At 33.8% G+C, this 21,091-nt stretch overlaps 1 protein-coding gene across 2 annotated transcripts in view; it reads right to left on the bottom strand.

The window, feature by feature from the left end:
* MIOS (meiosis regulator for oocyte development) overlaps nt 1-21,091 on the bottom strand; it is a 45,857-nt gene that overhangs the window by 1,574 nt on the left and 23,192 nt on the right. For both annotated transcript variants that reach the window (XM_030308010.1, XM_030308011.1), the window contains exons 4-9: nt 17,703-17,957; nt 15,309-15,478; nt 12,298-12,363; nt 11,302-11,460; nt 7,131-7,283; nt 5,948-6,152 (exon numbers count right to left, since the gene is read on the bottom strand). In XM_030308010.1, coding sequence (XP_030163870.1) covers nt 5,948-6,152; nt 7,131-7,283; nt 11,302-11,460; nt 12,298-12,363; nt 15,309-15,478; nt 17,703-17,957 — 1,008 coding nt within the window. The remainder of the gene's footprint in view (nt 1-5,947; nt 6,153-7,130; nt 7,284-11,301; nt 11,461-12,297; nt 12,364-15,308; nt 15,479-17,702; nt 17,958-21,091) is intronic.

Below are 21,091 nucleotides of genomic sequence, written 5' to 3'. Positions count from 1 at the left end.
GACAATCTCTCTCCTGAACAGACATAAAAATCCAAAGGAAAACGTTAGCAAACAGTATTAATTAGCAATTCTATTTCTAGGTACATAGAGAAACTTATGTACATGCACAAAGGAGTCATATGCAGTAATGTTCGTAACAGTATTGTTTGTAATAGTAAAAATCTAGAAACAACCAAAGCATCCATCAATAATAGAATGGAAAAACTGTGTTAGAGTCATGAATGGAATATCAAATATTAATGAAATGTGAATAAACTACAGCTATATTCATTAGCACAATTAAAACTAAAAAAAAAAAGAACCCCCCCCCCAAAAAAAAAGTGTTGAGCAAAAAAAAGGTAAGTCAAAGGATATATTCCTGAAGATTCATTCATATGGAATTTAAAATACAGACAAAACCAAACATGTGATAGAACATACAGATAAGCAAGAAACCAAGTAACACACAATTTATGGCAGTAGTTACTTCTGGGGAAGAGGAAAGAGGTAGGACTAGGCAGGGAATAATGAGCAAAGGCACTGGTATAGACAATGTTATCTTAAGCAGGCTAGAGGTCTCGGGGATGTTCGATTTGTGTTACAGTTCACAAAAAAGTTTAAGAAAAATGTTTTATTACACATGCATGTTTATACATGTATATCTTCACACACATATTTACATAACTTTTAGTACTCAAAAAATGCTCATTCTATTAATCCTGGCCACCTTAATATTTTTATTGTTGTTGTTCTAAAACAGATCAAATTAAAGTATTTTAAGATTGTATATGATTAGAGGCAATAGGAAAAATGATTAAGTAAAAATATTAAGTTTAATCGAGCAATTGTGCTATTAACATATGATGCTGTGCTAGTAACACTTTAATGACCAAAGTGATAGTCTTACAAATAGTTTTTTAAAATATCCATCTGTTTTTGCTAATGATATAAAGGTGAAAGGATGTACAGGTGGTTGAAGAATTTAAGATGTAAATACACTGAAATTCTTCCTAAAAGCTTCATAAAAATGATTAACAATGAAAGGGGAGAGGAAGACAAAAAGAAAGAAAATACAGACCTTTATTTTTTTAATATAGACCTTTTAAAGATAACCATTTTATATTGTGTAATAGCTCATTAGTGATTTTCACTTTATTTTTGTAACTTCTAAGATGCAGAAAACAGACTGAATCCAGAACAGTTTATTCCTTATGTTCCTCTGATGAAGCTGAAAATATTAAGGTCTACCTCAATGCTATGTGAAAAGGCTTTTGAAAGATCAAATAGCTTTAGGAAATGATATATCTGATAAAGGGTTAATAACCAAAATACAAAAGAAACTTCTATAACTGAGCCAGAAAACAAACAGTCCTATTAAAAAAATAGGCAGAGAACCTGAACAGTTGTTTTTCCAAAGAAGACATACAGGTGGCTCACAGACACATGGAAAGATCAGGGAAATATAAGTTAAAACCACAATGAAATCTGACCCTTCTCAAAATGGCTAGCAACAAAAATATAAAAATAACACGTGCTGGTGAGGATGTAGAGAAAAGGGAACCCTCATGCACTGTTGGTGGGAATGCAAATGAAACAGCCACTGTGGAAAGCAATATGGAGGTTCCTCAAGAAATTAAAAATCCAGTAATTCCAGTAATTCCAGTATTGGGCATTTACCCAGAGAAAATGAAAACACTAACTCAAAAAGATACATGCACTCCTATGTTTATTGCAGGATTATTTACAATAGCCAAGACATGGAAGCAACCTAAGTGTCCATCAATAGACAAATGGATAAGCAAAGTGTGGTGTACATATACAATGGAATATTATAAAACCATAAAAAAGGATGAAATTGTGCCACTTGAGACAACATGGATAGACCTAGAGGGTATCAGGCTAAGTGAAACAAGTCAGACTGAGAAAGACAAATATCATACAACTCCACTTGTAAATGGAATCTAAAAAACATGAATAAACAAACAAAAAGCAGAATCAGGGCACCTGGGTAGACCAGTCAGTTAAGTGTCTGACTCTGGATTTCAGCTCAGGTCATGATCTCACAAGTTTCATGAGTTCAAGCCCCATGTAGGCTCTGTGCTGACCGTGTATAGCCTGCTTGGGATTCTCAATCTCTCTCAATCTCTCTCTCTCTCTCTCTCTCTTTCTCTCTCTCTCTCTCTCTGTGTATGTGTGTGTGTGTGTGTGTGTGTGTGTGTTCCTCCCCTGCTCTCACTCTCTCAAAATAAATAAATTTTTAAAAAATTAGAATAAAAGGCAGAATCAGACATATAAATACAGAGAATAAAGCTGATGGTTGCCAGAGGGAGGGATAGGAAGGGTTGGGCAAAATGGGAAGAGGGGAGGGAGATACAGTCTCCCAGTAATGAAATGATTAAGTTACAATAATAAAAGGCAGAATGTAGGAATACAGTCAGTGATACTGTAATAGTGATGTAACAGGTAGATACACTTGTGGTGAACATAGTATAACATATAAACTTGTCACATCACTAAACTGTACACCTACCTGAAACTTAAGTAATGTTGTGTGTCAACTATACTCAAAAAAAGATCAAATAGTCGTAACTTTTATAATATTCATAGTGAATTACAAAGATAAGTGCTACAGAATAGTCAAGGGAAACTAGAGTTTCACATAGTCACTGACTACTACTACTACTGCTACTACTAAAAGAAGAGTAAGAGAGAAACTAGTATGTAACCTAATTTTAAAAAAGGTATCACATCTGTACATTAACATCTATAAAGGCAGGGATTTTTCTGTTTTGTTCACTGTACTATTCCCAGCACTTAGAAGAATAAGTGCTAATTAGACATTTGTTGACTAAATAACGGTTACAAGTCATACTGCTAAATATGTTTACAATTAAACATTATAGTTATAAAATTATAAACATTTATAAATAATTGTGTTTATAATTATAAACTCTATTGAGTTTCAACAGAGTCCAATCTTTAAAGCACAACTGAGTGTAAAGATATGCAACCCTCCGTTAAATAAGCTTATGGAAATCCTGGCCACTTGGATCACAAAGCATGATGGATGGATGGTATCTCTAACTGTAGGCAAAGCAACAGAGGGATGTGTACACCTCAATCTTTAAACTACCTTGAGCTAGCATTTTATTTCTATTAGGTCCTGTCTTGTTTTGGAACTCAGAGTCTTCTGATTTTACATACTAAAAAAGAATATGCTTATTATAGCTGACCCTTGGAAAACATGAGATTGAACTATATGGATCTGCTTACATGTGGATTTTTTACAGTATGGTAAATATATTTTCTCTTCCTTATGATTTTCTTAACATTTTATTTTCCCTAGTATTATATACTATACAGTATATAATACACAAAGCATACACTGTATGTTAATCAATGGTTTAGCTTATCTGTGAGGTTTCCAGTCAATAGTAAGCTACCAATTGTTCAATTTTGGGGGAGTCATCAGTTATACCTGGATTTTTGACTGTCTGGAGGTTGCCCCCATGTTGTTCAAAGGTCAACTGTATTTTGTAATTAGCACAACAATCACTTAAAGACCAGGTTTCCCTAATTTCCCCACACTATTTCCTATTAATCTACTTCTGAGGCTCTTGTCATACAGACGCAACTGCTAGTTCCCATACACTCTCTGTACTAACACTCACTAATCTCTTTACCCTTGTTTATGCTTTTTACACTTCGTCTCCAACCTGGAAGGCCTCTCTAAGATCTTCCCATATTTAAATCTCCCAAACTTTTTTAAACGACCACCTTAAACGGCATCTTCTTTCTGAAAATTTCCAGATGTCCTTCAAACAGAAGTATAACACTTTCTTTATACAATATTCCTTATCTAACTCAGAAAGCCTAATGTGTTTCAGAATACAGAATGCTTGGGATTTTTGGAAAATAGTGAGCAAATATTATATAACAACTCCAGGAAAGTCAGAGGCAGCATCCTGTTATCAAAGACCTTAACAGCCTTCTGCCAGTTCTGAACAGGTTTGTTTACCATATGAGATTACTGTAAATTCATTTACAAAACTTGGATTTTCAGATCTTTTTAGAGATTCTGGAATGATAGATAAGGGATTCTGGACCAGTATTTCTTTTCTTAAACATATCATTTCTTATTTTATCCATGCTCATTGTACACTATAAGCTCCACAAGGATCTTCGATTCAACTCAGCATATACAGCCTTCAACTGTTCAAATATACATTATATAAAAAAAAATATTACTGAAGCAAAATACAAAAAAAAACACTTTCTGATGCAAATATGGAAAAATGTTAAGATTTTATAAACCTGAGTGTAGAATATTCATTAAATTAACAATCTCTATAACAGGGTGAAATGTTTTGAGCTTCCTTCAAATTTTAGAAAATTGATTTTATCTTTTCTCACCTATTTCAAAAATTAAAAAGATTGAAAAGGAAATATCTAGCAAAAAATAATAGGCCATTATGGCTTCCTGAGGCTATGTTGTGAAAGATGTATTAAATTTACTTTAAAAAAAAATTTTTTTTAATGTTATTCATTTTTTGAGAGACAGAGAGAGACAGAGCGTGAGGGGCAGAGAGAGCATTAGGGGCAGAGCGGGGAGGGGCAGAGAGAGAGGGAACACAGAATCCGAAGCAGGCTCCAGGCTCTGAGCTGTCAGCACAGAACCCGACATGGGGCTCAAACTCATGGACCAGGAGATCATGACCTGAGCCGAAGTCGGATACTTAACTGGCTGAGCCACACAGGCACCCCTAAATTTAACTATTTTTATGTATCCCAGTTCATATAGAACTTCTTTACGCAATATTTTGCCTCCTTGTTCTTTCACTGTAGATTTTTAGTCCAAACTATTTTCTATTTACCGTATCAGGACCACAAAAATGGTCAGCATGCAATGTATAAAATGAAAATCAAAATTTGAAATTTCAATCAAAATTAATATGTAAATTTGAAAATATTATGTATTGCCTTTATTTGCTTAAAAAAAAGGTATCAAACTTGAAAAATAATTACTCAGCCAATGATTCCAGCACATCTCTTTCACAAATGTTAATGTAACAAATGAACTATTTACATGAACCAATTGCACAGTTGATTTATAAAATTTCTTAACTAGAAAGGATCTCCGTCTAACACCTTACATGAAAGAGGGCTAGAGTAACTGAATGTCAGACTGTCACAGAGGGAGAATAAAACAGGCATTCTGACACCATATCCAGTTCTTTATTATACCAGCGTGCTAAATACTCAAATGTTTTTAATTAAAGTTTTTGCCATAGTATAATTTTCAAGTTACATAAACAGCTTGAATATTTCCAGTCATTGGATACATTATATTCAATTATCTACTGTTCTCAAAAAGTTTTTCTATGTGTTTACTATAAGCAGTAAACAATAATCCTAATACTTCTAACCATTAAAAAACACATGTTTTTACTAGGTAACTGACAAATCTAGCAGAAGCAGCACCAAAACCTGGAAGTAAAAGGATCTGACTTCTAGACTAACACTTCCTCCGTGTATTTCACAGGTAGATTTTGAAGATTATGTAAGATAGAATGTAAAAGTGCTTTGGGACTATCAAAAGCTCTTTATGCATACAAGGTACTTGTTACTAGATGAGGGCATACTGACTTTTAAATATAAAATTTGAGGGAACTCCTCTTAGAAAAGTGATAAGAAAATAGTATAATTATAGGGCTACTTAATAGTTAAGCCCTTTTCATGAACTTTAAATTGGCCAGCATTTGTGAGATTACTTGTGATATCATGAATACAGATTTTACTTTTAATGTATAGACTTTATAAATTACAGGAAATACAAAACCTTTAAGCCAGCAAAGTGGTTTTCTCCTAGAAATAATATAAACTCAATCTAGTATGTCTTCTATTTACAACATTAAATCAATTACGTAGGAACAATTTCAGCTCAGAAAATTATAGAATTATGTCATACCAGGACAGCTAGAAACAGGTGTTCCCATATTAATGAGGCAAAGTGCACATCGAGGAAGGGGTTTTCGACAGCCAGGGCAGCTTGTGACTTTAGATTTTGTTGGTGAACCGCTGACACCGTACTGACTAAAACCTCTGCCCTGATGAGGCACAGTTGAACAGCTGTAGGAGATCGACTTGCCACAGAAATTGCAACTCACAAACACCTGTACAAAACGAAAGGAGGGATAAATATCATGCAAATTTTACAAATAAAATAAATTCAAAGTTTGATCCTAACAAATTACTCTTAAATAACTGTTAAACTTTATTTTATATTATAAAATAATTTGTTATCTGCTAAGTTTAACCAGCTCCCATTTGAGATTTCCACTTAGCAGTTACGTTATATGAATACTTCTTCTGTTACCTCTGTTTAGTTATATTTCTCCTAATACTACTAGTATCTGTAGAAAAACCTAGAAATATTAGATAATAACATTTTAGAAATAACAAAGACTTTAGAATTCACTTTGAACATTACAAAATAACCCATTTTAACTTCTGATCCACAGTTCAATGATTTGATCTCCTGAACAAAATTTTCTTATAAAGAAAGCACTCATTTCCTAAGACAAAAGGAGTTAAGGATCCTAAAATGTCAAACAGTTAGAATTTTAGAATAATAGCAACAGAAAGTGTTCATTTTGCCATTACGTTAAATTCCTAAGCTCTTAAACACTTACACAGATTAGTAACAAATATTACCATGCAATGTTATTTTACAACACTTTGGTTGTTTTAATATAATCACTAATTTCTCAACTTTCTAAAATAAGAAAATAGCACCATCCAGTGCTCACATTGAGGATATACCTGATATCTAATGTCTGAATTTAGATACAGTGATCTCATGGAATATGCTTTATGTGATAACTGAGCTAAGGATTTTTAAACTAATGCTAAAAGAAAAAAATGTCCATGTCTAATTAGACATATGTATATACTGTTAGAGAAAAAAGGAAATCCTGCCTTATTACACATATATCAATAGGAACTTAATATAAGCAAAAGGATGAGCTAATAATAATTTATTAAATTGAACTCTAAATTTACCCAATATAACATGCCGTAAACACTTCTATTTTGGGCTGGGTTATTAAGTACATGTTACAATTTGATTCTCTCCAAAATATTGTACTTACCTGTGCTAAAGGTTTAGAACTGGGATCCAACTTACTCCTGTGAATATCAAACTCAGCTCGTTTGTGCCAAAACCTCCAGGCATCTAATAAATTTCTGTAATTCTCAATCCAGTACTGGACTCTTTCATCTTTAAGAACATCTAAAGGAGAACCCTAAAATGAAAACATGAATTAATACAATTGTTTAAAAACTTCCTGGCTAAGTCAGAAAATTGCAGGTAACATGTGAGTATGAGTCGCACAGATGAAATAGGCTCCCTTTTTGCCAAAAGCTGATTCCTAATGAGGATACGGACAAAATAATTGGCGGAAGCTTCTTTAATTTACTTTAAGCTGGCCTCTACTAATGACATAAATATGTACTATATATATTATCATTATACCTGGCCAGGAAAGTATAATTCTGTATCTCTTACTTAAGTTGAAGGATCCAAGAGGAAACAATTCACTTTCCTACTTGAATACAGTACAAAGTGATGTGAATACTCTGTCCCCAAAATTAAAACCTCTGCCTTCACAAAATCTGTTTACTGTTTAATCTAAAAGCATACCAAAATAGCTCCATGACATATAAAATAATACTGAGCCTTGTCCTTTGGATCTAGCAGTGTACTGTGAATGCAGATGCTATTTTTTGTATACCTATTTACCTGAAAGTTAAATCTGTCTATTCTCTCTCTTGCCCTCAATCAAAACATACATTTACTACCTTCAAAATAAAAAAAAAAAAACCCACACAAAAAAAAAAACCCAAACCAAAAATATTCTTCATTCTTTTGCCCCTAGGCCACAGTGAAAAGCAACAGTTTCTTTACCTTAAACTTAGATTTCTTCTCATTACGAACTTCAATTTCTTGCCAGTAAGGCTCTTCCTAAAGCTGTATTCTCCCTGGCAGCTGTGACATTTCACATTTCACCTGTGCTTATTTTGGGTTTGCACAGAATGCTTTTAGCCCTGTCCAGGATATCTTCCTTAAGTTCACATGATGAAGAAAGTAGAGAAAGTCTCAGCCTCCAATGACGCCACGGGCATCAGTAATGAAGCCCAGGTTTCCCAGTTTTAGGGAGCCAGATAGAAAAGTAAAATGTTAGAGAGAACTTAGCATCTTACTAATGGAAAAAGGGAAGAAACCTGTAACAGCTAATAGATAATCTATCTTTTAACATTCTATCAAAACAGAAGAAGCTTATCTTTCACCCTTTCACCTATTAATTAGGTATTAATTTCAATTAAATTCAGGGTTAAATTCAGCAAAAAAATATGTGAAAAACTCTTGGCTGACAATTTCATTTCTTAAAAAAGTAAACATCTCCTCTAGTCCTAATAATGACCAACTAGCCAAAACTAAGTGCTAAAGTAGAGTATAATCCCTAGTTTAAAAAGAAAATTCACAGAAAAATAAATCTTCATATCCCACGCTTCCCCAATTTGGTCAATTCATATTTGATAAGTCTTCTCTAGATCTGCCCCAAAAAATCTAAATTTAATCTCCAACAAAATGTGCAATGTAAACAGGTCAGAGATTATGACTGGAAAGGCTTGAGAAATACCCCGGGCTTTCCAAAAATCCATAGTAAGAAAATCTAAGACCAAAGTGAGCAGCTAGTAACTGAACTTCCAAAAGCATTAACCAACATTCTTCAGGAAAAGGTAAAAGAACCCAGATCTCTATAATGTACTATACACAACATCCAGTATTCAAATGAAAAACCACCAGACATAAACAGGTAAGCATAGTTCAAAGTCAAGGAAAAAGGCAGTCAACAAAAACCAAATCTAAAATACCCCACATTAAGAGAGTTAGCAGGAAAAATCATAAATGCAACCATTAAATATATGTTCAAAGACTTAAAGGAAAAGTAGAGTTTTTGTTTTTTGTGTGTTTTCTTGTTTTTTTTTTTTAAATGTTTATTTATTTTGAGAGAGAAGGAGAGAGCACATGCGTATGCGTGAGTGGGGGAAGGGCAGAGAGAGAGAGGGAGATAGAGAATCCCAACCAGGCTCCTCGCTCAACACAGAGCCCAATGCAGGGCTCAATCTCAGAACCGTGAGATCATAACCTGAGTCAAAATCAAGAGCCAGGCACCTAACTGATGGAGCCACTCAGATGCCCCAGGAAAAATGTTTTAATCAGCGTACAGATAGGGATCTGAGTGAAAAATGTAAACTATATAAAAATTAAGACTCTAGAACTAAACAGTACAAGAGCTGAAAATCTTCTCCTCAGGTGACGTTAAGAGTCAATGAACAAATCACAGCATTTAAACAATTTGAAGAACTTCACAATCTAATGAGAAACACTGACTTGCAGATCAGTGAACCACAAGCAGGACAAAAAGAACTACAACTAAACATCAAGGGTAAACTGCTGAAAACCAAAAGCAGCCCAAGGAAAAATGAAACATTACACAGGGGAGACATTAATAATAATGGCTGACTTTTCTTCATAAACAATGGAGGCCAGAAAAGTATGAAACGACACCTTTAAAGTGCTGAACCAAAGCAAGAGTGAAATAGACATTTTCAGTTAAAATTAAGCTGAGAGGATCTGTCATCCATGAAACTGTACTACAAGAAATGCTAGAGAGAAAGACCAAAGAGAAATAATACAACGTGAAAACTGTGTCTATTGGAGGAAGTAAACAGTCCCAGGAATGATAAATAAATAAATAAATGTAAAAGTCCATGTTTTCATTTTTCACATAATTTACATAAAAGACAAGTGACTGTTCAAAACAAATACAATAACACTGTTAGTTGAAGTTTATAAGGTATATAGAAGTAAAATAATAGGACAAAGGAAGGAGATGTGTAAATGGAATTACACTGTTGTAACATCTGAAAAGTGTGAAGTATGAAGATAAAAAGTGGAAACGTCAGGTGAGAGATAAAAGAGAAAAAGTAGGAAACATGATGTGTTAGGTGTGAAATGTGAAGTATGAGGGGGTAAAAATGTTAACTGATGAGGTAGGGATGCATTTTTGTTAGACCAAGAACAACTACTTCAAAATAAATAAATAAATAAAAAAGATAACAACAGGTTAATAGTTAAAAACCCAGTGGGTGAAGTGAAACAAGTAAATGTTCCAATTAGATCAAAAGAAGGGAGGAAAGGGACAGAAGAACAAAAGGAAGAAGGAAAAATAAGATAGAGAACAAACAGCATGATGGTAGACTTAACCTTGATCATATAAATACAAATGGGGGAAACATCAGAATGGATTTTCTAAAAGCAAGATCCACTGTCTTTTATTATACACTGTCTGCATATTAACTATATTTTATAAATCTTGTTAAGAAGCTATCAACTCATTTGTACTTGGTAGTCATATTTCTCCAGTGTAATTTAACAGATGTAATCTCATTTCAGTCAGACAAAATTATGCATTATGTTACAGAAAGACACCTTTTCTTCCATGGACAGTGGCCTGATATGTTGGTAAGTATATTATAGTGTGGTCTGTGGGCCAGTATCTGTATTTGTTCCTGAGATGGTAGGGGTGGGGAAGGGAGCATTCTACTATGTTTGCCCAGTACACAGCATGCTATCATATTGTATGAAGGGATGGGGACAGGAAAAAGGACACCATGAAAGGGTAAGAAGAGTTGGAGAGCTATAGGAAATCTCAGGGAAATGCTCTAAATTTTCATGGTATGTCTATCAAAAGTAAAGCAGAAGGAAACCTTTGCCAGAAATCTGTTTTTAACAGCTAACAGTAAACTACTAACAGTAAAAACTGAAAGTAAAGTGATGAATTTGTTACTCCAAATCATGCCCATTGATAACAAAGAGTGAAAATGACGAGTTAAGAGAGTTGTGATATAACTTGCCTTCAGGACTTCAAGGGAGACTACAGTTCAGATCAGGGAAAGACCATCTCTTTCACAAAAGGTATAATTCTGTCAACTGGAGAAACTGGAGAGAGGTTTCTCTGCTCCATTTGAACTTTATATAAATTCAACACTGAAACTTCCCAAAATGAAAGGAATAACTGGATAACCCAAAGCAGGAGAGTGAGGGACACGAAGAAGTCCTCTATAGATCAAGAGATTGGGTTAAAGTGAAATGCCTCCTAAAGATCCTAAGCAAGCAAAAGGCATAACCACTCGATGACAGAGGAAGGTGGTTAAGCACTATTTTTCTTTAAGCTGCCACCACACTGCACTAACCTGTAACATGCAGTAACTCGCTGTTTGGACATCTCCAGTTCTATCGACATAACTCTCCATTAAGTCCACTCCATCTTTAGTAAGGCCTGTAAGCAGTATTCCTTCCAAATTTCCAGCCTCTTTCATTTCGTTGGTCAACTTTTCAATATACCTATTTAACTGGAAAATTCAAAGTGATTTTTCTGAATTAATATGTTTCACTATATACTTTGTACCTTCAAAACTTGTACTTTTAAAATAGTGCTATATTTACGGAAAACATTTTAAAACCAAAGCCCTTGCAAAAATCTAGATATGATCTCTAAGAAGTCTGCATCTATCATAAACTACAATGCAGAATCCATGATCATTTAAAACACTTTTTCAAAACAGCAAGACATTTATTGTTTTAATAATTATTCTACAAAAGAACTACAGAGTTTACTATTTTAAACTTAAAGAGAACTGTCCTCATTATTCTGCCAAGTTCTTGCTGTAACAGAATTGGAGTTGAAAGGGAGCTTTAAGATTATCAAAAATAACATCTCTTGGTAAGGTGTTCCCTGGCCTCATCCCACCCCAACCTGTAGCCAAGATTCCTCCGTTTTCCCTCAGCACTTTCTCATTATTGTAGCACTTAGCACATTATGTTACTCATTGTTTCTGTGCATTTCTCTCTCACTATACACATAGCATATGCATTTAATACTTGTTTACTGTATTAGGAAATGAAGGAATTCTCTTATGACATCCCTAAGGGGTGAGTTTAACATCTTTATCTATAGGCCAAAAGCAGAAATAAACTAAAATATTAAGTCAGCATTCTTACACAAGCAATTTTGGTTATGATACACAGGTTTACAATATCTTGACCTAACAAAGAATTATTAGTTTACTTTTTTTAGAATAATTCATATATAAATGTCACATATACATATCTATACAAAAAGATTAATTTCCTAATGCAGTAAGAGTAAATATTAATAACTTCAAACATAGAATTGTATCAGTTTTTACCTGACTATCGCTAAGGAATTTACAAGCAAATGCCACTCTGTCACGTACAGCAACTTTGTTTTCATACTGAAAAGGAAAGAGCAAGGAGTTACTTGTAGGTGCTATGAGTTTTATTTTTTTGCAGACTATTTTACATATCTAATATGCAATTTAATTTTCAAATGTATTAGTAAGTTATTGAGTATATACTGGGAGAGCCACTGACTGCCTAAGATGCCTTTTTTTTTTTTAAGTTTATTTATTTATTTTGAAAGACAGAGGGAGTGAACAGAGAGAGAGGAGAGAGAGAATCTCAAGCAAGTTCTGCACTATCAGCGCAAAGCCCGACACGGGGTTCGAACCCACGAACCATAAGATGATAACCTGAGCTGAGGTCAAGAGTCAGACACTTATCTGAATGAGCCACCCAGGTGCCCCTAAGATGTCTTTCTTCATGTAGCCCTCAGGAAACTCCATGCTAAGGTTATTATTCTTGCAAAGTAAAAATTTATGTCTAAAATACTGACCAATTCAGGTTAAAAATATTCCAGTTCAGTTTTACATAATTCCAACATAAAATGCAAGCAATAAAATATGGTTTATCAAATTTAAGATGCCATGTAATCCTTCCATTATAGAAATACATCTGGGGGAAACTGAGGAAATCTTTTCTGGGATGCTAATTTAATCAACAAGTCTAGGAAATCTGTGAATTACCAGTGAATATACCAATACAGAATTTAAAAAGACTATCAATACATGTTTCTAAATACAAAGTAGAAAGTTTTAAACATACCCTTATAAATAAATAGATACACTTTATTTTGGCCATAGTAAAATACTGCTATATTGGTGGTTTGTGGCAAAAATTTCAGGAGTACTGTGATACTTAAATTTTTGTAGACTTGTCAATATTGTAAAATACTATTTTGAATTTCTATAAATGTAGGAAGGTAATTAACTTTGTGCTAAATATAAAAGTTTAAAAGTGACTTCCATTGATTTCATCCTATGAGATATAGTTTTCCTGCTTTAAACATAAGACCATTTCAACTGATACCTATCCTAACGTGCACTTCCAAGTATAAAATACGGTACTGCATTTACGATGGAACATGTCTCATGCAAACTAGATTTAACTCTTTAGATTCAGCGCATGTGTGTAATTTTGATTGGAAAAGAATTATAAATATTATCTGTCCCATTTTACAGCTCAGAAAATGAAAACCCCAAAAGTAAACTGACTAGCTGAAGTAACTGTGCTGGAGCAAGGACTTTATGTTCGATTTCCCAATTTAGCACTTTTCATTAGATTACTGCAACTTAACAATTTTTAACAAAGGACACATTAATTATAATTATTAATACATAAAGAATAATTAGGCACACTCTCAAAAGAGTTTGGAAATATGAAGTTTCTACTTAAGGCAAGATATATCTTACTTAATAACCCAAATTTAGATATAAGAAAATAAGGGTATTTGTAATAGATCACTTAATTTAAAATACAGAAAGTGAGTATTTAAACAATACTTCTCTATCAATTTAAAATATGAACAATCTGGGGCACCTGGATGGCTCCGTCAGTTAAGCATCTAACTTTGGCTCAGGTCACGATGTCACAGTTGGTGAGTTTGAGCCCTACATCGGGCTCTGTGCTGACAGCTCAGAGCTGGGAGCCTGCTTCAGATTCTGTGTCTCCCTCTCTCTCTGCCCCTCCCCGACTCATGCTCTGTCTCTATCACTCTCAAAAATAAACATAAAATTGAACAATCCACTTCTTCTTCTTGTCTTTACCATACTTTACTACTTCCTGAAAGTATTATTTCTCCAAAATACAACATTTTAAAGTCTTCTGTTTAACAAAAAAGAGTAATTACAGTAAAAACAAAAAAAAACCACTCTTGGATATTAATTTGAAGTGGTTAGAAAAGTTCAATAGTTCTTTTATTAGAAGTTAATGGACAAAATCCATAAACTAAGGAATTGCCAAAGTGGACATTAACAACATTTATTAAATTTTTCATTAAGATACCTCAGTAAAATACATGTTTTTTAAAAATTCTTAGGGCCTGACCCTTTAATCAATCATCCAAGCAATGTGTCTTTTATATGAAGTGCTATAATAGCAAACACAGAAATAAGTTCCATGTTAGAAAGCTCTTCTCAGTGGTAGAAAAGTATCCAACAATGCAAAAAAAAGTTATAGTACTAATGTGAAGCTTAAAACACTATAACTGAAACTGATAAGTACATCTCATTTCACTCTTCTGTCCCCACTTTGTGTAAAGAACTTATTTGGTGATATGGTTAGATACATATGTGGGTAAAGCAGGAGAAAAAAGTGATAGAGAAGACCAAATAATGAAAAAATGAAACAGTTCAGTATAAGTAATGTGATCATAGATCTTCCAAACTGTCTGTATGTCTGAGAATGCAAATACTAACTCAGATAAGTTACATGGTTATTCTAATCATAATTGATCATGTGTTTGTTTACTTAATTAAAAACAAAAACACACACTTTTAAAAATTTGCATTTTTGGGTGCCTGGGCGGTTCAGTCCATTAAGCATCCAACTCTTGACTTCAGCTCAGGTCATAATCTCATGGTTCATGGGTTTGAGCCCGTGCCGGGCTCCGTGCTGACAGTGCAGAGCCTGCTTGAGATTTTCTCCCTCTCTCTCTCTCAAAACAAATAAACTTTAAAAAATGCACTTCAAAATGAAATTTATATTTATATAGTTGTAGAATTCTAGAGCTGTTCTTAAGCTAAAGAATAAAATTCTATTCCCTCTATATCTGCAAATTATGTTGTTAAAACTATTTAAAAAATCAAGTTTGTTATCAGGTATTTAACTGTAGAATGACATTCAAGAGCCGCCCAAAGATATTTAAGATACCTTATTTTAACTAATACAAAATACATCAAAATATAACAATATTTCATGCAACAGACATTTGAACATTTTAACAAGGCTAGATAAAAACTTTTATTTTAAAAGGAACCTTGTCAAACAGAAATTAGCTTACCAATACTCCATCATAAGATCCTGTTTCACTTGTCAGAAATGCAAACATGACACACAGATATGGGTTATTTAACTGTAGTCGTAGAGTGCTGCACATTTCTCTCCAAAGGGAGTTTTTCTCATCTGTGTAACCCGATAAAGCCATTGCTACCACATTGAGATTCAGATCGCCTGCATGTTAAAAACAGTCAGCTTAATCAAAGTAATCAAAAGCTTAATATCTCCTCTTCCAGTTCTTAAACCATAAACCAATAGACTGGAAGACAACATTTACCTACAGAAAAATAAGCCCACTAGAATAGGGGTTTTGGTCCAGACTGGAAAATTTGGCAAGGACCATGAGCAAAAATTTCTATTCTTATAAAACTGTTGCCAATATTACTAACCCTGTGCAGGACAAACACATCATTAAATTTTCAAGTTCTCATTCCAGGCAGGTTCCTATACCGTGTTATTGTGTAGGGTCTAAATGAAGAGAAGTGAAGCCATACTACCAGAATCATTGCCAGCCTTATCATGTTCATTTACATACAGATATTTCAGAACACTGATAATAAACATTACTGTACCTCAGGATTACAATTTTCAAAATAATTTTGTTTTCCTATTCCTAAATACAGAATGCACATACTTAAGTATATGTTCTGAAAGCCATTATTTTAGCATTCTTATTATAGTATTATACTTTTAATTTTTCTAGGGCAAAATTAACTATCAAAACTAACAGAGTAACATTGTATTTAGACACATTTGCAACAAAGTATTTGTTACCAATAGTCTTCTAAATTGCAGTTTTTAGCAGTTCATACAGCCATGGATAAGCTGCTAAACTGGCAGTTAGCCCTATGACTGCTTGGCCATCTAAGTTCAGCTTCAGAAAAGAAAACTAAATTCACCTTTAACTTTTGAATATTTTCTACATTTATTATAGCAATTTTCTTATTCTGTTCCTTGAGACTGATCATTTTCTTTCTTTTCCAAATAAAACAGCATTTCCCACTTTATGTTCTTAAATAGCCTTGCTCTTCATTCCTATGAACACTTTCCCCAAGTTACGTTGTGCTTGCTTCCTCTGCCTACTCTATTAAATTAGATTTAAAGTCTTTTGAGATTAAAACAACCACCCTCACAACCAAAGAATATCTTTGTGAATCCTGCTTAAAACAATTTATTTCCAAGTGGAAAGGAATATTTGACTCAGAAAATCTTTTCTTTAGTCCTTAACCAAGTTATTAAAATCACAGGAAATATACTTTCCCTATTGATAGTATGGGTGTTTAAATCTAACACCAAATTCTCCAGGCACACATGATAGGGAGGCATCAAGCTCTCAGGTTATACGAAAATTATAATTACAAATGGCTTAAATATCGATTCTTTTTTTCATCTCCACATTATCTTCTATTGCTCTCCCAAATGGGGAAGACTTACACTGGAGCAAAAGTGAAGGAAAAGAGGCCAATCTGGGCAAAACATTAGTTTTTCAAACTTTTTTTTTACTGCAAACAAATACATTACAATTATTTGCATGTTTTTCTCTGTGGTACAATAGAAATGTAATGTTTTCAAAATGGACCATCAAATAAGAATTACACATTCTGAATATTCAGAAATAATTTGCTAGGTGTATTAAAAATCAAAAGCTATATATAATCTTAGTTACTTTCAACTGAAATATTCCTGATAAGGAAAAAACTGCATGTCTAGACTGAAATTTATTTGCCCACGTATTCTCTTGCAAAATGTCAGAGTAAAAACTTTACATTTCACTGTTTCTTCCTTTTAAAAAATATTACTATTTTTTACTATACTATTTATACTATTTACACTATATACTATTTATACTATTATACTATTATACTATTTATACTAGTATACTATTTATACTATTACTATAAAACTATGTTTAAATCACCAGACTCCAGTAGAAGCATTTTTGCAGATCAAAGTATGATTTTTATAAGAATCTGTATTAGTCTAACTAAAGTGTCACTTAGTTTCCTAAAAGTCAGCCAATAACCATCCAAAAGATGATGTATAAAATACAAATGTTTGCCATAAGAATGCCTGCAAACTGAAGTTGCCCAATCTCCAATACATTTTTAAAAATGTATGTGAACCATCTTTAAAAGAAAAAAAAAACATTAAAAGGGACACATTTGAGCATTTACTGTAACATCATTAAAATGGTACTTAAGACACATTTTCTTTTTTAGACATAAACCAAAGCATAAACAAAAGAGATGGGATATCTACTTTCATAGATACAGTTCTGTGCTCATTACTCTTTCAAAAAAAATTATCTAAAAATACTGATTAAATATTTTAAAGTTATAAGCATCTTTACTTTAAAGGATTCTATGAACTGCAGTCATCTTAGAATATAACCTAATACCTTTTTCTGAAGATGCTCCTTCATTCAGGATTTGGATTGCTCGTCGAATATCCAAGTTGAACAATGCCACAGCAGCAGCTCTCTCCCATTCCCCTTCTTGTACAAGGGAGTTCAAAAATGGCCCCACATCTACATCCGTTCCTTTCTTTATCCACCCGCAAAGCTGTAAAGCTAAAATTCTCTCTTCATTTAAATTCTGAGTATCAGTTTGCTTATCCAAACCGCTCCAATTATGTCTGCTACTTTCCACCATTCCTAAAAAAGATAAGTATTTTTATATTAGTTGCTTTATTACTATATTTTGAAATATATTTAGGAAGTAAGTCCGGGGATGCCTGGGTGGCTCAGGCAGTTAAGCATCCGACTTCAGTTCAGGTCCTAATCTCATGGCTTGTGAGTTTGCGTCCCACATCAGGCTCTGTGCTGACAGCTCAGAGCCTGGAGCCTGCTTTGAATTCTGTGTCTCCCTCTCTCTCTGCCCCTCCCCTGCTCACACTCTGTCTCTCTCTCTCAAAAACAAACATTAAAAAAAAAAAAAAAGTAAGTCCATTTTACACAGAAATATTTCAATATTACACTCTGGATATTTGACTTTTTTAAGTGTATTTTTTAAACTTATTTTGAGAGAAAGAGAGAGAGAGCACGAACGCAGAAAGGAGCAGAAAGAGAGGGAGAGAGAGAATCCCAAGCAGGCTCCAGTGCTGTCAGTGCAGAACCTGACAGGGCTCAAACTCATGAACCATGAGATCATGACCTGAGCCGAAATCAAGAGTGGAACCCTTAACAAATGAGCCACCCAGATGCCCCTGGATATTTGACTTCTTAACCACAAATTCATGACAGCATAAATGTAAAATATGCCACAAACAAAACATACATTACATGTTGTTAACTACAACAGTTCCTTGAGATACCAAAAGAGCTACTGGAAGAACAATTAATGCTTGATGGACTGAGCTGCTGCTTCAGAGAAGCTTCCCTGACCACCTAATCTAAGAGTGTCACCTGCTATTATCTAATGTAACACTGTTTCTTCGATTTCCCTTAGACCTAATGTAAGCTCCCATATTTTATTAGTTTTCAGTCTTATCTCTTCTCCTACTAGAATATATGCTTCAAAAGGGCAGGTGTCTTGTTTCTACTTGAAAGATTATCTCCAGTGCTTAGAATCCAATAGACTGACTCTCCCTCTCCGACTTTCTCTCTTTGTATGTATGTATGTGTGTATATATATATACATATACATATATGTATATATATATATGTATATATATATACACATACACACAGGTATATATATATATGTATACAGGGGCACCTGGGTGGCTCAGTTCTTAGGTGTCTGACTTCGGCTCAGGTCATATTTTCATGGTTCGTGGGTTCGAGCCCCACGTTGGACTCTGTGCTGACCGCTCAGAGCCTGGAGCCTGTTTCAGATTCTGTGTCTCCCTCTCTCTCTGTCCCTTCCCCACTCATGCTCTGACTCTCTCTCTCTCTCTCTCTCTCTCTCTCTCAAAAATAAACATTAAAAAAATTATATACATATATATGAAAAAATGAGATCGTAAATACCAAAGTACTCTGAAAGTTTGAAGTAAATACTAAAGCTAAAACAAAATGGGAATTATTTGAAGGTTTCTTCCCCTTCACTAAATCAAAAGATTTTATATATTCTCATTCTCTTTTCAGAAGGAATCTAATTCTTCGAGTATTAGATTGTAATCAAGGCAGATGATCCTAATGGCATTAAATAAAGGTGAAACAAATAGAAATAAAACCTGACTCCTATTGCATATCAAATCCTTAAATGTTCTAGAAAGTTGTACCATCAAAATTGTCATTATAGAATTATCTGTTATTTTAACAAAAAGGATTTTCAGAATAAACTCAGTTATGAGTTAGGCAGCAAGAATGTTTAACATTATAAACATCTTTTATTATAACTTTTATACTTACATATAATACATAATTATACCTTTGTAAATAACTAGATCAATAGGTTTTAAGAAATAATTCCATTTGTCTGTGGTAGGCAGAATTGTAAATTGGGCTCCATGATTCTTGCCCCCTAGTATACCCTTGTATAATCCCCTCCCCTTGTGTACAGGTGAAATCTGTGACTTGCTTCTCAATTACACAATATAGTACAAGTGAAAGCATTTTGCAGATGTAATAAAAGGTCATTACTTAGTTGACTCTGAGTCAATGAAAGGGAAATTATCATGTGTGGGCCTGACTTAACCACGTTAATACCTTCAAAAGAGTCCAGAGAAAATGAGAGAGGTTCTCCAGCTATACTAGAAAGAAGTAAAAGCTGCTTTGTTGTGAGAAGGCTGTGTGGCAAGGAAGCGTGGGTAGCCTCTAGGAGCTGAGGACAGCCCCTGGCGACAGCCAGCAAGGACAATTCTGCCCTACAAATTCAAGGAAACAATTCTGTCAATAACCATATGAGCTTGGAACAATACTCCAACCTCCAGAAACGACCAAAGCCTGGCTAACATCTTCATTTTAGCCTTGTGAAACCAAGAGCAGAGGACCCAGTGAAGCCATGCCAAGACTTTAGACCATGGAAATGATGATACTTGCATAATATAAAAACTAATATACTGTCCAAAGTTGACTGTATACTCTTCTGAGAAAAGAATTAAAGAAATGAACACAAGCAAAATTGGGAAAATATTAAAAACTGAATCAATTGCCATTTGCAAATCAAATACATATATAAATAATGCAAAGCATTATTTCTTAAAGTCCATTTAATCTAAATACATGGGTAGAGTAAAATTAGTATATAGTGAATGTCTAAATGCATGAGTAAAGAGTAAAATTAGTATAACAGCAAAAGTCTAAACTCTCCAAACCTAATTCACACTTTTAAATAACTTCCTTCATTATATGATGTTAGGCCATGGCAAAAGCTCATAATATTATTCATGGTAGGACATATTTTAAGCTATATATCATTGCTTTATAAAAAAGTTTCAAGATGAGTTATTTGTAAAATCTGGAAATTAAAAAAAACAGTTAAATATCTACACATGAAATTATTTATTTTTAACCTTACTGCTGAAAACTTGCCGTTAAGTCAAGGGGTCAGGAGGAAACTTCTGAAAAGTTTTCTTCCCTTAAGAGAACCACCTGCCCATTGAAAAGAGGAAGCATGCTGCTCTATTTGCAACCATGAAGAAAGTTAGTCATGACAAAATCAATTTTAGCTTATGAAAGTGAACTTTTAAGAACTGTTATAAAATTCTGAATAATAAGGTTAAAACACGTTAAAAATTAAATACAACAGGGACACCTGGGTGGGTCAGTCACTTAGGCATCTGACTCTTGAGTTTGGCTTGGGACATGATCTCTCAGTTCATGAATTTGAGCTACACGTCAGA

This window comes from Lynx canadensis, chromosome A2 (assembly GCF_007474595.2).
Source record: "Lynx canadensis isolate LIC74 chromosome A2, mLynCan4.pri.v2, whole genome shotgun sequence".
In the NCBI taxonomy this organism is placed as follows: domain Eukaryota; kingdom Metazoa; phylum Chordata; class Mammalia; order Carnivora; family Felidae; genus Lynx; species Lynx canadensis.
This window is presented reverse-complemented; position numbering and strand designations above follow the sequence as displayed.